This window comes from Antrostomus carolinensis, unplaced genomic scaffold, assembly GCF_000700745.2.
Source record: "Antrostomus carolinensis isolate BGI_N321 unplaced genomic scaffold, ASM70074v2 scaffold13750, whole genome shotgun sequence".
NCBI lineage: Eukaryota > Metazoa > Chordata > Aves > Caprimulgiformes > Caprimulgidae > Antrostomus > Antrostomus carolinensis.
Genome location: NW_010289238.1, coordinates 116,630 through 130,098, shown reverse-complemented (window position 1 = coordinate 130,098; position 13,469 = coordinate 116,630). Strand labels below are relative to the sequence as shown.

Here is a 13,469-nt window from a genome sequence, read left to right as displayed (position 1 = left end):
CAGCTAACGTGACTTGAATGAAGTTTCCTATCTTCTGTGCTTCCTTCACTTTCCTGAAGGAGAATCTAACCTGTGTGTGCTTTAAGAACCACTTATCCTTATTTGAATTGGCAGCATGTTAAAGTGACTGAAATGGAACACTTTAAAATACCATTTTAAGTTTTGTGATTTTTCAACATTTTGTCTTTTGCAATTCAAACTGTTCAGGAAATGAAAATAGACAACTTGCTTTTGCTCAGGTTTATGGTCTGGTTACAGCTTTTAGCTTACTGCACTTGTTCTCATCTATTTTCTTTGCACACCTGTAGTCCTAGTGCTTAAATCTAAAGCAAGGATTACATTGAAAATGAAAGTGCTCTTATGAAAACCAGTTTAGTAGGGCTTCAAGGTGGGGTCTAGAAATGTCTCCTGAAAAAATAATAATTAAAAAAAATATTTTAGCCAAAATCTAATGATGAATTCCTTAACATATTTCAGGATAAGTGAAAGGTGTCCCTGCTGATGGCAGGGGGGTTGGAACGAGATGATCTTTAAGGTCCCTTCCAACCCAAACCATTCTGTGATTCTATGATAAAAAGACTGCTTAGGGAGCAGCTTACTCAGAAAGCACATTTTCAACATTGCTGCATATAAACTTTAAAGCAGACAAATAATATACTTTCCTAGTCTGTTTGCTTAATTTTTTTTTGCATGTAAACCTAAAATCCTTTTGGCAGTCCAGATGCACTAACCACAGTTCTTATGAAGTCTGTTATAAGCCTGAAGTAGAAAGGACTGCAAACATATCTTGAGTCAATTCATAAGTAACTTTTCTTGGCAGTACTCCCAGCTTCTAGCAGCTTGGGGAGTTCAGGCGTAAACTAGTCTCCCACATGGCAACAGAGTACTTTGCTAGACCTCCAGGGCAGCTCTTATGAAGATCTATATACTTAGCAGACACTTAAAGTGCATGTAGTTATGGACCAAGTCAAGATTTCACGGGTGATTGCTGTAAGTTGTTAAAATTTCAGTTTCCATTCTACAACCTTACATGCCTTTTTTTTTTTTTTTTTTTTTCTGCAAGCAATAAACTACTCATTTGGATAGAGGTTGAAGTGCTGATCTCGTATCTTCTCTTGAATATTGGTTCATGTACTTTCTATTTCACTTCCTTCCTGATTAGCATTCTTCAGATTGTTGAATTTCCATCAAGATAATCAGATACTTCTTCCTGGTATTAGCTGGACTTAAAGCACTCAGGTAGTGGAAGAAACGACAGTGTAAATGAGCTTTAAGATCACAGCTGAAGCCATACATGAATGTCCAGAAAGGTCCTCTTCTAATTGGTCTCAAAAGGGTACTTATAGCTGATCAAAGTAGATACTGAGATATTGTAAAAGCCAAAGGAGAGGAAAAACAGTTCACAAATGTCACATGTTCAAATGTAGCCTTGTTTCTGCATCTTCAACATTGGACATAACTTGAAGAGCAAGAGTTGTTTTTGTTTTGAAGGTCCTCAGATGCTAAGGGTTAAAACCTGCAGCCTGCTGTGGGTGATGAAAGAGCAGTTCCCACTTTTCAAGGCACTTAAGGCCTGATTTTAACTTAAATGTGAAGGTTTTGCAGCTTCCCAATGGACTCTTAAATGCTTTGGGTGAAAGAAGACACATTTTTCATTTTTGTGACTGGCTGCTTGTCTGTTGTTTAAACAGTGACTGTATGAAGGAGGCTGGAATGTGGGAAGCAGACCAGCAGAGTTGACTTGGTGGGCAGTCAGCAAATGATGCAAAGGTGTACAAGTGCAGCTTATTGTAAGACTAAGAGTGGTGTGATTTTTTGTGTACAGTTTTTCTAAAAATAACTCAACAGCTTGTTAGTGCACATGGTTCTGTGGGTGGCAGTCTTAAGAAAGTCACTGGTAATATTTTGTCAGCAGTTCTTATGCCATTATAGTGGTGTCTTAATGACAAGTTCTGTTGAGCTGTTTCTGCTTAGTGTACACTGTGATTAGGTGTGAGATGCTTAAAGACATTCAGGTGCTAAAGAATGCAGTTGATACTTCAAAGATTTTGGAAAATCCTAGCTCTTAACTGCTTGCAGTAAGGATACCAGGGGATTTTTATAATCCCACTAAGAGGCCATCTTTAGCCATCTGGGTATCTTCAGACATCCACTGAAAAATGTGATCCTTGAGTCATTCAGAGTTAGAAGCAAGTACGTGCAAAAATGCTTTTCTAAGGTAGGTTGTGTGTCAGCACTTTGGATCCATAGAAACGTGAAGAATCAAGAGAAGCATTGAGCTACTTATTCTTCAGGAGGAAATGCACAACTCCATCTCTTATCTAGGGACTAGTTAATGTATTTCAGCTTCCTTTTGGAAGCTTGGGCAACAGAAGAGAAAGGAATATCAAAATTTCTTGGGGCTGCTTGGAGTCAAGTAAAGAACTTGACACTAGTCTAGTGTTTAGAGAACTCAGCTGATGGAAAGGTTTATTTTCTGGCCACAAACTAGCCACTTCTAATCCAATGGCAAGCACACAGAAGAGTCAATGGGCAAGAGCCAGTCTCCTCCTCTTCTCAGTGTTTTAGTGTTGGGCCTATGCTTATGATCTCCCTTTTGTTGTAAAGACACTTGCATTCCTAATTGCATAGTAGCATAGCTCCAAGAGGAGTACAGGGGAGTGTTGCTGTTAGAAAGACATGCTCCTAGAAAGCAGGAAAGTAGGCTCAAGACCATTAGGACAAGGAGACTTGTGAGCCAAGTCTTCCTGGGTAGCTGTTCGCTTACCAAGTGGTGATCTTGCAGATGAACATCGCCACCAACAGTTAGAAAGAAAGCAGCTCAGACTGCATTTCATGAGGACCACAGCCTTTCCACATAGGAGATGAGCTGAGTCAGGCTGCTATATTTGTGAAGGTGAGGTAGCCAGCTGTTCAAGCTAGAGCATCTTTGGAAATGTGCAGGAGCTGAACTCTATAATCCTAAGAAAAATATAAGTTAAAAGGAGGATAGTGAGTGGCCAGTTCAGGAACTTCAAAGGCTGTGCAGTTACCAACCACAGGAATTTTTTTTAGTACCGGTTTAGATAATAGGAGATTAAAATGTACATAGATCTTCTTGGATCTGCCCAGTAGGCTCTCCAGGCAAGGACATTATCACATCCCCTAGAAGGAAAGGATACAAAAGCAGACTCCACACCTGAGAAGCTTCCATTGAGAAAGCAAGAAAACAAAGGAGTCTCCTCTTTCTAGGGAGAGGTGGGAGTAGATGTGGTGCAGCATTCTCAGAGAGTGTGGTCCACCTCCTAGTTTCTTTCACCTTATGTCCTGTTCTCTTCAGAGGCTTTTGCCACCTTATGAAGTATCTAGTACTTGCAATTTTTTGTTGTCTTCCTACTTTTGATGAAGTTAAAGAGCTCAAGTGTGGCTAGAGGCTGATGCTGGTGTGCAGCTCCTAGAATTGAGCTTCATTTTCATGCTCCTAGAACTGATATTGAAGTAGGAAGATCAGAGAGGGGAAGTGAGGGTAAATGGGGGAGGTGGACATGAGTTTTGCTTCTTTTGAAGTTGCGATTCTTCTGCTTTTCTCATCTCTACAGCAGAAAGAATCTTAATGATTCTTATCTACAGAATCAGCATACGTCTGCTGAAGTATTATGCTTTGATAGTCATACTACAACTTCCATACTGCTGTGGCTTTTTATTTTGGTTTAACATTTAAACACCTACTGAAAGTGGAAAGTGAGAGTAATAAATGCACCAACTAAGGCGTTACAGATCTCACTGTGGCTGCAAAATTACATAAAAGCAGGGCTTTAGGTGTTTTTCAAAGCAGGATTTCAAATTCTGAAACACCACAGTGATTGAGAACACAGTGGAACATTGCTGATTTGGCCAGACTGAGGTGCACTGCATATACATGGTATTGAATCAGACAACCAGCAGTATGTGTGACATAAAGACAAAAAAAGAACCACTCTTAGGTTTCAAAGATGAGATATAATTTACGATCTTCGGCAAAATGTTTCCTTTTACTAAACACCTTCATGATGGTTCAATGGTATGAGGTGTTCTGAATAGCAAGTAGAATATTACCCTTGTGTTTTAGAAAACAGAGATGAAGAGAGTCATGGGGGAACAGGGAACAGAACTGAGGATTGATTACCAAGATTTTTGAAAACTGCTGTTTGTATGTTTTCTCAAGAGAAAAACAGATGTGGATTATTAAAAGCAAGACTTTTTGTGGTGCCTGCCCGATGTCTGTCACTTGTAGTTGGGTAACATGGGCTTCATTCATGTTAAAATTGATCTGCAGTTTTGAAGAATGCATACTTCCAAACTCTGGCACTCACTCTATTTGGCCCAGTAGAGATGTGGAAGATGCTTTATCCTTCAGTTCCTGCATACCTTGTTAGAAGTGAGCCTGGATTAAAAACCCTTGTAGTCTTGCACCCCCCCTGTTAGTGGTCAAGCGTGAGGGGTGGAGGTTTTCATCTACCTCTTAATTTACCTTATCACAAATGAAATTCAGAGCTTAACTTTCCTTAGTTGTTAGTGTGCTTACACACTAGTCCCTATGTAGAACTGCTTCTTTTGTTACCTTTTGACTCCATGTAATTAAATCAGTTAATAAACTCCATTGTTTTATGTGATACATTCTTAGCAGTCATTTTTCCATTATACTTAGAGAAATATTGCAAGTGCAGTAAGTAGGAAAGGTTATAAATGTCCTGTCACCGCTACTTCAATAAATAGTGCAGTGATCATACACACCATCATTCCTCTCCACCTTTATCAGATGTATTGGACAGAAAAAGTAATTTGATTGTGGCAGCTAAACTGTGTGTTCATATTATACATATTCTCATATTTACATGATGTATCCCAGGCATCTGAATATGCTGTAGGTAGAACAACCCCTACATATGCATACACACAGAGTGATGTAATTGTACAAACTACCTGCAATACACAATATTACAAAAAACAAGACAACATCAAAGCAATGGTTCTTTCTCATTTTAGGAAATCCAGCGTGTCATGGGAAGAGCATCGCCAAGACCAGAAAAAGGTAGGTGCTGGTTTACGAATCAGAAATATTTTAATTCTACTAAATTTGTCATTCTGAAGTGTTGCAATTCTTTTATTTCTAGCTGCAATGGAGGCGTTAGGAATGGAGCTGTACAAGAGAAGCAAACCTGAGAAGCAGCCTTTTGCCCATCTCATTATTGATGATAAGAATATTCCATCTGGTAAGTTCAGTTTTAAGTGAATGCTTCCCCTGCTACTCTAAAAGTATTAAACAGTGAAGTATATGAAACTAGTTCAGCGATACCAGCAACAGACTGGGATTTCAGAAACAGTTTTTGATTATGAGGATAAGTTGGATGTGTTAAAGGATTTCAGAGGCAGCAGGGGTAACATTAACAAGAGGATAGCTCCCCTTTGTCTTGGGTATCTTCCATGAGTCTGTTATGTGCTGAGTAGCCTCCATTTTAAATGATCAGTTTTCATGACCCAGCTCTGAGGGCTTGGCTTGCTTCTTTGTGCTGTCTTCAGGTGAGCAATGAAGATATGCATTGAATGCTCTCCTCTGAAGTTTCTTATTTTCTTTGGTTAGTAGAGCCCATCTGGATTTCTTCACTCACACTGGCAACCAGCTGTAGGTATACACACACACAGATGTATGCATACATGCACACATACATACAAGGATATACCAGCACCAAGATTGGCCAGAATCCAGATTTGCAGATTGGAAGATGTTTCCCTTCCATTGAGTCTGAGATTGTTTTTGTCCTGTTGTCAGATGAAGAAATGTGTTGTTTTCTGTTGTAAAATTCAAGAATGTCTTATGTCCACCTACTCAATCCTTTGCAGCACCACTCCCTTTGTGTGCTGAAGTGTAATCGGGTCTGTAGTCGGTGACACAGAATTTGTCTTCAGGATGGACCTGGAAGCTGAGAATCTTATATGAATACACAGTGCACATCAGGTGCCCATCAGTTAAGAACTTGCCATAAAGGAAGCACATCTCTCATTTTGAGGTGTTGAAAACCTAGAACTGCAGTCCCAATATTGTTATTATAACTTGGCCAGGTAGTTGTGTGCCCTCTGTGGGTACGTTGCACTCTCATAGCATAGGGCTGAAATTATAGCAAGTGTTTCCTTCCGATAATGGCATGTTGAAAAGGCTTTGTCATATTTTGTTCGTTATTATGCTGTAGGGCTGGTATAGAATTTTTTCACATCAAGGCTTCTAGGGCCTTCCTGATGTTCAGACATGCCAAAGCTTCTCAAGGGTCTGTCTGCATCCATCTAGTCCGGTAGCAGGAAGAAAAAGATCCTGGCACTTACTCTGAGCAACAGGGTTTCTGGTCAGTGTGTAGACTTGGATGCAGTATGTTTCCGAGCTATTGAGTAGGGGGAAAAAAATGTTCACGTGGCTTTTATCTGCTCCTATGGTAAGAGGATGGCATTCTTTTATCTTGCCAGAGCTCTTATTCTCTACCCACAGGTATCTTTGGATGGCTTTGGGAATATCCTCGCTAGTACAATATGAGGGAACAAGACATGAATCTGCCTTGGAACATTCTCTGGAGGAAAAGATATATTCCTACAATTTTAAGATATCTTAGTACTGTTTCCCTTTTTTGCCCTGGGGCACTGTGAGTTGAGATTTTTCTCTCTGTATTCTCAACACAACAATCATCACTGGTGTGGTAGAAGTAAACCAGAGTTTATTCTGAAGCTGTCAGACAGAGGATCTCCAGATAGGAGAGGGCATTGAACACCACTATCATCTTCCTCTGAAGATGTGTACATTCTGCAGGGCTGAACTCCTTGTTAATTAAGCTATGTGCATTGCTTTTCTGCTTTATACAACCAAACCAAAGGGGAATGCTGTGTTGAGGCTTGAAATCTGAGATTTCAGCAGCCTGCATAAGTAATACCTTACTCTTGCTCTATTTAAAGACAAAGCATTTCAGTACACAAGGGGTTAGCTTCATGCCTGGAGGGACAGGATTCTTTCTCCCTTCACGTGCATTGGCATTGCCAAGAACCAGAGCTTTGTAAGCAGAGACCTTAAGGAACTCGTCAGATGGCAGTCAGAACTTCTACAAGCTTTCTTAGTAGCTCAAATGCCTCCTGACAAGCTTCTGTTTCAGTTAGATTGTGGCTTTTGACATAGGTCAATAGCATAAGATGCAGTATCAGTAAACTTGTCTTAGCATTTTGTCTTTGGAAAGATTCAATTAATTTGCTAATCACATCACAGAGACAGGTCACTTATATCTACAGAATTGGAGTGTGTCAGTGTCACACTTTGTGAAATCCACCTTTTCCTGTGGGGAATTTATTTGCTGTCTACCTGGATGTGGCTATAACCTGTATTTTTATTAGGGATAGCAGCTGATAATTTTTACTGTTGTGCATCACTGCATTCACCTTCTAGAGAGTGATGTAGCATATCTGTGGGTAATGGCAAGGGAGGCTTTGCTCTTGCTTGCTCTCTTCTCTTTTTTTTTTTAATAGCACAGGCTGCAGGAACTCTCAGAAATACAGTGCCTGTGATAACAAGCTGCTTTGTTTCTCCTTGGAGCAGATCAACCCCTTACCAATGTGATGAGTTGTACATACTCCCTCCTGATCTGACACATATGGCTTCTGCCTCTTTTGGAAGAGCATTACTGGAATGTTAATCATGAGCACAGCTTCTGCGGTCATCATAGAATCACAGAATGGTTTGGGTTGGAAGGGACCTTAAAAATCATCTAGTTCCAACCCCCCTGCCATCAGCAGGGACACCTTCCACTAGACCAGGTTGCTCAAAGCCTTATCCAGCCTGGCCTTGAACACTTCCAGGGAGGGAGCATCCACAACTTCCTTGGGCAGGTCCTTGTGGGCATCGCAGCAGTGAGGGGCTGCTGCCTTATGGACGGCTGGAACCCTGGACCTACTGGCTGTGAGGCACTTTAGTATCATGCTCACTGGTATGAAGACGTATCCACTTGGCTGGGTGGCATAGAGGTTAAAGACAGGCATAAAGGATGAAGAATTTGCCTGAGGCTCACCAGTTTTTCTCTCCCATCCTGTTTCCTCTGAATGCAAATGGCAATTTCTCTTTTCTTCCCAATTCCTTACCCTACATGTCTGAAATACTTGTAAATTGCTTTATGCCATCTGTGAGTCTGGACAGATCTGTTCTTTGTATTTTGTTTCTCTACTGTCATCACTCTGACCCAAAATAGACAACATTGGTGGGGGGGGGGGAAAGAAAAATCAGTCTTCACTGTCAAACAGGATTTCATTTTGAGTAATTTGCCACTGAACACCTTTAATGAAGGGGGACTGAACAGTGTCTGTGAGGGAATATTTTCCTTTTACCTGGTTCACAATAATACCAAGCCCCAAATAGACCTTTGCAGCTGGGGAGAGAGCAAGGGAGGGGGGGAATAACCGTTCCCAGATCTTGGTGTCCCCACCCATCACTTGGCTGCAGAAGCTGTAGTGGTTTGGCTTGCTGTGTGTATTTTTTAGGTTTGCTGCCTTAGGTTAAAGCTGGATGCTTGCTGGTCGCTTTTTACCAGAGCTCACTATAGATGCTACTGAGGTTTCAAATGAAAACAGTTAATTTTGGTTTATAAATTGATTACAGAAATTAGTCACAGTTTAAAGGAGAAAATCACAAACAGAAATAAATTTAGATATTAAGTATATAATTTGGGATGTGAATTGATACCTTTAGCTGTCTAAGGAAATGCTGTAGTATTCTGAGCTATTTACAGCTACGGGTTTGGCTTAGCTGCTCTTTGCCTCCAAAACAGTTTTTCAGAGCAAACAGTTCTTTGGTCCATCCCTCCAGCTTTCTCTATACCTGAAAGTGACTAGGATGCAACCATGTTATCAACACAGGGCTTTCTCCTCTGTTCTGCTCTCGTAACCTTCCTTCTTACTAATTAATTTTATTGAAACTAATTTCTGTTAGTCTTAGTTCATGCTCACAAATATCCAAGACATTGTTTTGATTTGCCTTCAGTTACCAGAAAATGTGTATTATCTTTTCTTTTAATGCTTTTTACCATGTCTGGAAGGTTGTCTTACTCATTATCTCTCTGACCTCTTCCTTCTCTGTCAACATGACTTACCTTTTCCTATTTTTTTCATGGCTCCATAGTAAATTTTATCACAGAAGATACTGTATTGCAGCATTTCTGATTGTCCCATGTCTTGGGGTTATGTTTCAGTTTCTGGCATAAGGGCAGCTGATTTGGCACTTCTACGCTCCAGTTTTCTCCTCTGCCTGTTTTTAGGTGCCAATTGTTTTGATGTGTTCAAATTTGGTTATATTGCCAGTAGAAGTGCTGAGAACCTGCTTGTGCCTTCCATTAAAGGTTGCATGGTATAACTTCTGCCAATGCATCTTTGTGCTGTGCTGCTGGCTCTTCTGGAGCTCCAAATTGTGGCAAAATGCCTATCCTCCTCAGTTAATATAATCATAGCGTTATAATTTAGGTTGGAAGAGACTTCCAGAAATTATCTAGGCTAATCCTCTGCTCAAAACAGATAGGGTCGTCTTCCATCATCTCTTAGCCTGTCTCTCCACCTGACCCATGGGAGAATGATGTGCATTCCTCTCAACACCAAAACGATCTGAACAAACTTCACCCAGAGCCCCTCTCAGCACCTCAATTACAAGTGACTGTGGCATCTATTTCCTCTCTTCCCCCTTCTTCAGCAGAGTCACACATTCGCACTAAGGATTTCTACAAAATTGCTACTGGATTGAGGCTGGGCAGTATTTCTGGCAGACTTAAGACTTTGCACAAGAAGTTCTATAACTTCCTCAGCAATCCCCAGTGCTTCAGAGGTGTACTCTGGTACCCCTCTCTCAGCATCTCTTGTAGTGAATAATTCCAGGCTGAGAGACTTATGATCTTAGTGTAGCTTCCAATTAATTGATGGTTTTCACAAGTTTTTTTTGAGGCACTGCACAGAAAACAGCTTCTCTGTGTGATTTTGCTTATATAATTTCTACCTGCCTGTACTGGAGCCATAGGGGAGCAACTATTTATGATCTGTCTTTGACAGCCTGTGCTTTGCTCAAGTCTTCGTGGAAGAATGCCAGAAGCTTTTTGTTCTGGACTACTATTAAAGTATCCCTCTCATATGCAGAAGTTGCTTGCCCTTGGCAGTTAAGGAAGACTCATAGCTCTCAAATTCCCCCATCCCTACTTCCTCTGACATCTTTCTGCACAAACAAATCTAGAAGGCATCTTTTTAACTAATCAAATATATCTGGGGCTTTTCCCCAGCATGCTTGTGAGCACTGGTGGTTCTGGGGCATGCCTTGATATATGCTTGGATGAGAGGGTGCTGAGTGCTACCATATCCCATGGAAATTTTGGTGGGAATATTTTGTTTTGGTTTGATGTTGGGAGAATAAGGTACTGAATATTCCAAGCAAGCATTTAGATGCACTGGGAGCCTAAAGTGTAAGGTCTTTTGGTGTCTGTGTGGACCCACTGCTGTGGATGCCTCAGAGAGAGCAAATGGAGTTAGCCTTGTATGCTGAAAATTGCTAGTGGTTAGGAGGACAAGTTGGCCAACTGTCCCCTGTTGTGTTATGCCCTGTGTATTACACTGAGTGAATGGTAGAGTGTTAGTAGCTTGTGCATATCAGGAAGGGTCAGGGCCTGTGTGGCTTTTTGTCCACCACACTCTCTCAGGACAGTGCTCTTTCCTCTGTGGGCATGCCCATGGGCCTTGGCTGGATCTTCTCCTCCTACTGTTGCCTGTTCCTCTGTTTTTGTAGGCAGAGGCTGTCAGATGAGGTGGGTGCTAGAACAGGATGGTGATGAAGCTGGAGAGGTGGAGGGGACTGTGGGATGACTGCTGCAGGGCATACTCCTCAACAGAGAATACTGTGTACATAATACATGTGCTGCAGTAGCAGTGCTATCTGGGCTGGTGTTGCAGGCTGCTTCTTAACACTGTGCCACCAAAACCAAACTGAAGTGTCAAATGTGACCAGGTTTTGAAGGAAGACTCAAAAGCTCTGTCCCAGTGCCTATGTGACCTCCTGCCAGGCCATGTCTTAGCACAACCTCGATAGTCGAATCATAGAATATCTTGAGCTGGAAAGGACTCAAAAGGATCATTAAGTCCAATTCCCTGCTCCTCACAGGACTACCTAAAACTAAACCATGTGACTAAGAGTGTTATCCAGATGCTCCTTGAACTCTGACAGGTTTAGTGCCTTGACCACTTCTCTGAGGTCACTGACCACCCTCTCAGTGAAGAACCTTTTCCTAATGTCCAAAGTACCTTTTCCTAATGCTCAGGATCTATGTGAAACGACATCCGAGATTTGACCAGCTTGAAACCTCCAAGAGATGATACAATGTGGATACTTGATGATAGTACCCAGGAGATGCCTTTTGGGCCCGAGTTCCTGAGGGACATTTGTACCAGTGTATGTGAAGTTGGCTTTCAGTGACAGTGCTGAGCTGACTAATCAAACTAATCAAAACATCTCCAGTCTCTCAGCTCGTTTTCATTCTCTTCACAGAGCATTCCATCACCTTAACAGATAAGGGACAGCTTCCTGTTTACCAGGCCACCATCGTGCAGACAGAGCTGAAAAGACTTACATGTACCTGTTAGAAGGAATTCAGTAATGCTTGTTCACATATGTTAATTCTAGTAATCTGTCCTTTTTGGTAGTCAGACCTGGTAACTGTTACGCATGTATTTTGATTCCCACATGCATGATGTTCTATGGAGAGAAAGAGAATATTATCATAATTTTCTTTCCTAATTTGTGGGTCTGTGCTTAAGACAACTTGAAAGGGACTGTTCTCCAAGCGTGGAATATCAGCTCATTGTTTCTAGTTTGAAACTTAAGATACTTTCACATAAAAATAAGGGAAGAAAATTAAAAGAGCAATGCATCCAGAATCACATCTGTCTTCCTAAAGCTCTTTAAGCTCCAAGACCTTCCACTAGATATTAGACAATGAATCTGACTTTACCTTCCAAATAGCTATAATTGCCCAGCTATAAGTATTTGTACAATTATCAAAGAGTTAGGATGGTGCTATGGGCCACTATCCTAAATATCTAGGGTATGACTAAACCAGATTGTGGAGCCTTATTCCATATATCATATGCAAACACTGGGTTAAGTCTAAACCTTGTTTTTGTCTAACAAGGTTTGTTATGTCATAAATGCTGTCTAAAATCTGGGCAACTTATTGTGTAGTACTAAAGATGCACAATTGTACTGGTTTTTTTCCACATTTTTTTGTCTTCTCAAATGAAAATATATTTAACTTTGTACCACTACAGTCACAAGAAGATAAAATATGAGAAGGTTTTGTAAACTTTCTCTTTGGGGAATTCTCAGCTTGTTTTCAGGTTTTGTTTAGTTATTCCTTGCAAACACTTGCAGGTTAAAGACTGATAAAAAGATTTGCTGTTTTTTCATTAGTAACTTTTCTTTTCAAATTCCTCTCAAGTATTTGTAACTTGAATAGAGTTTTAAGTGGAACACAATTTCTATACAGAGTTTGTTACATGATTGCTTAGCATAATCAAACTAGTGGCCAAGTAAATGTTTTGTACCATGGTCCAGCAGCTGTTCTGGTGGAAGGGCAAACAGTTATAAATAGTAAGCCAAATATGGCAATGCATAATGAAAAAAGGAAGTTTCTTATGAATTTTTATTATAATTGTCTAATATTCACTTTAGCCTATGTAATTGTAGTTGCTATTGATTCTAAAAAACAAAGGATTGCTTTCTAAATGTTGAGTTTTGTTAAATGTTTATAAATATATATATTTTTTTCTCCCCTCTCTTCAGGAACTCGCAAAGTGAACCTCACATCCTGGCATCATGACAAAGGCCAGGCAAACTTATCAAATATGACATTCAGTGATGGAAAACTAATTGTTAATCAAGATGGATATTACTACCTTTATGCCAACATTTGTTTTAGGCATCATGAAACTTCAGGAAACCTGACTAAAAGAGGGCTTCAGCTGATGGTGTATATGACTAAGACAAACCTTAAAATAAGGCGCTCCGATGTGTTGATGAAGGGAGGAAGCACCAAATACTGGTCAGGGAATTCAGAATTCCATTTTTATTCTGTTAATGTAGGAGGATTTTTTAAATTAAAATCTGGTGAAATGATAACTATCCAGGTATCAAACCCATTGCTACTGGATTCATCACAAGAAGCAACTTATTTTGGGGCATTTAAAGTGAGGGATTTAGACTGAATATTTCTTTAGTGTTCTGAAAATTGTTTGGGTTTTCAGTGGTCCAAAAACAAATTGAAAACAGAACTGAAAATCTTTTGCAACCCAATTTCATCTGTATAAGCCATATATCTCTGAAGACACGTTTTTGCCCTGTGCTGACTCCAGTGGGAGTCCCAGGAATGCACAGAAGAGCAAAATTACATAGTTCTCCTGGTTCAGTC

At 40.4% G+C, this 13,469-nt stretch overlaps 1 protein-coding gene across 1 annotated transcript in view; it reads left to right on the top strand.

Moving 5' to 3' along the window:
* Positions 1–13,266, top strand: part of TNFSF11 (TNF superfamily member 11) — a 15,227-nt gene extending 1,961 nt beyond the window's left edge. Inside the window, exons 2-4 of the mRNA XM_029085395.1 lie at positions 5,005–5,050; positions 5,133–5,231; positions 12,845–13,266. Coding sequence (XP_028941228.1) covers positions 5,005–5,050; positions 5,133–5,231; positions 12,845–13,266 — 567 coding nt within the window. The remainder of the gene's footprint in view (positions 1–5,004; positions 5,051–5,132; positions 5,232–12,844) is intronic.
* Positions 13,267–13,469: the final 203 nt, after the last annotated feature.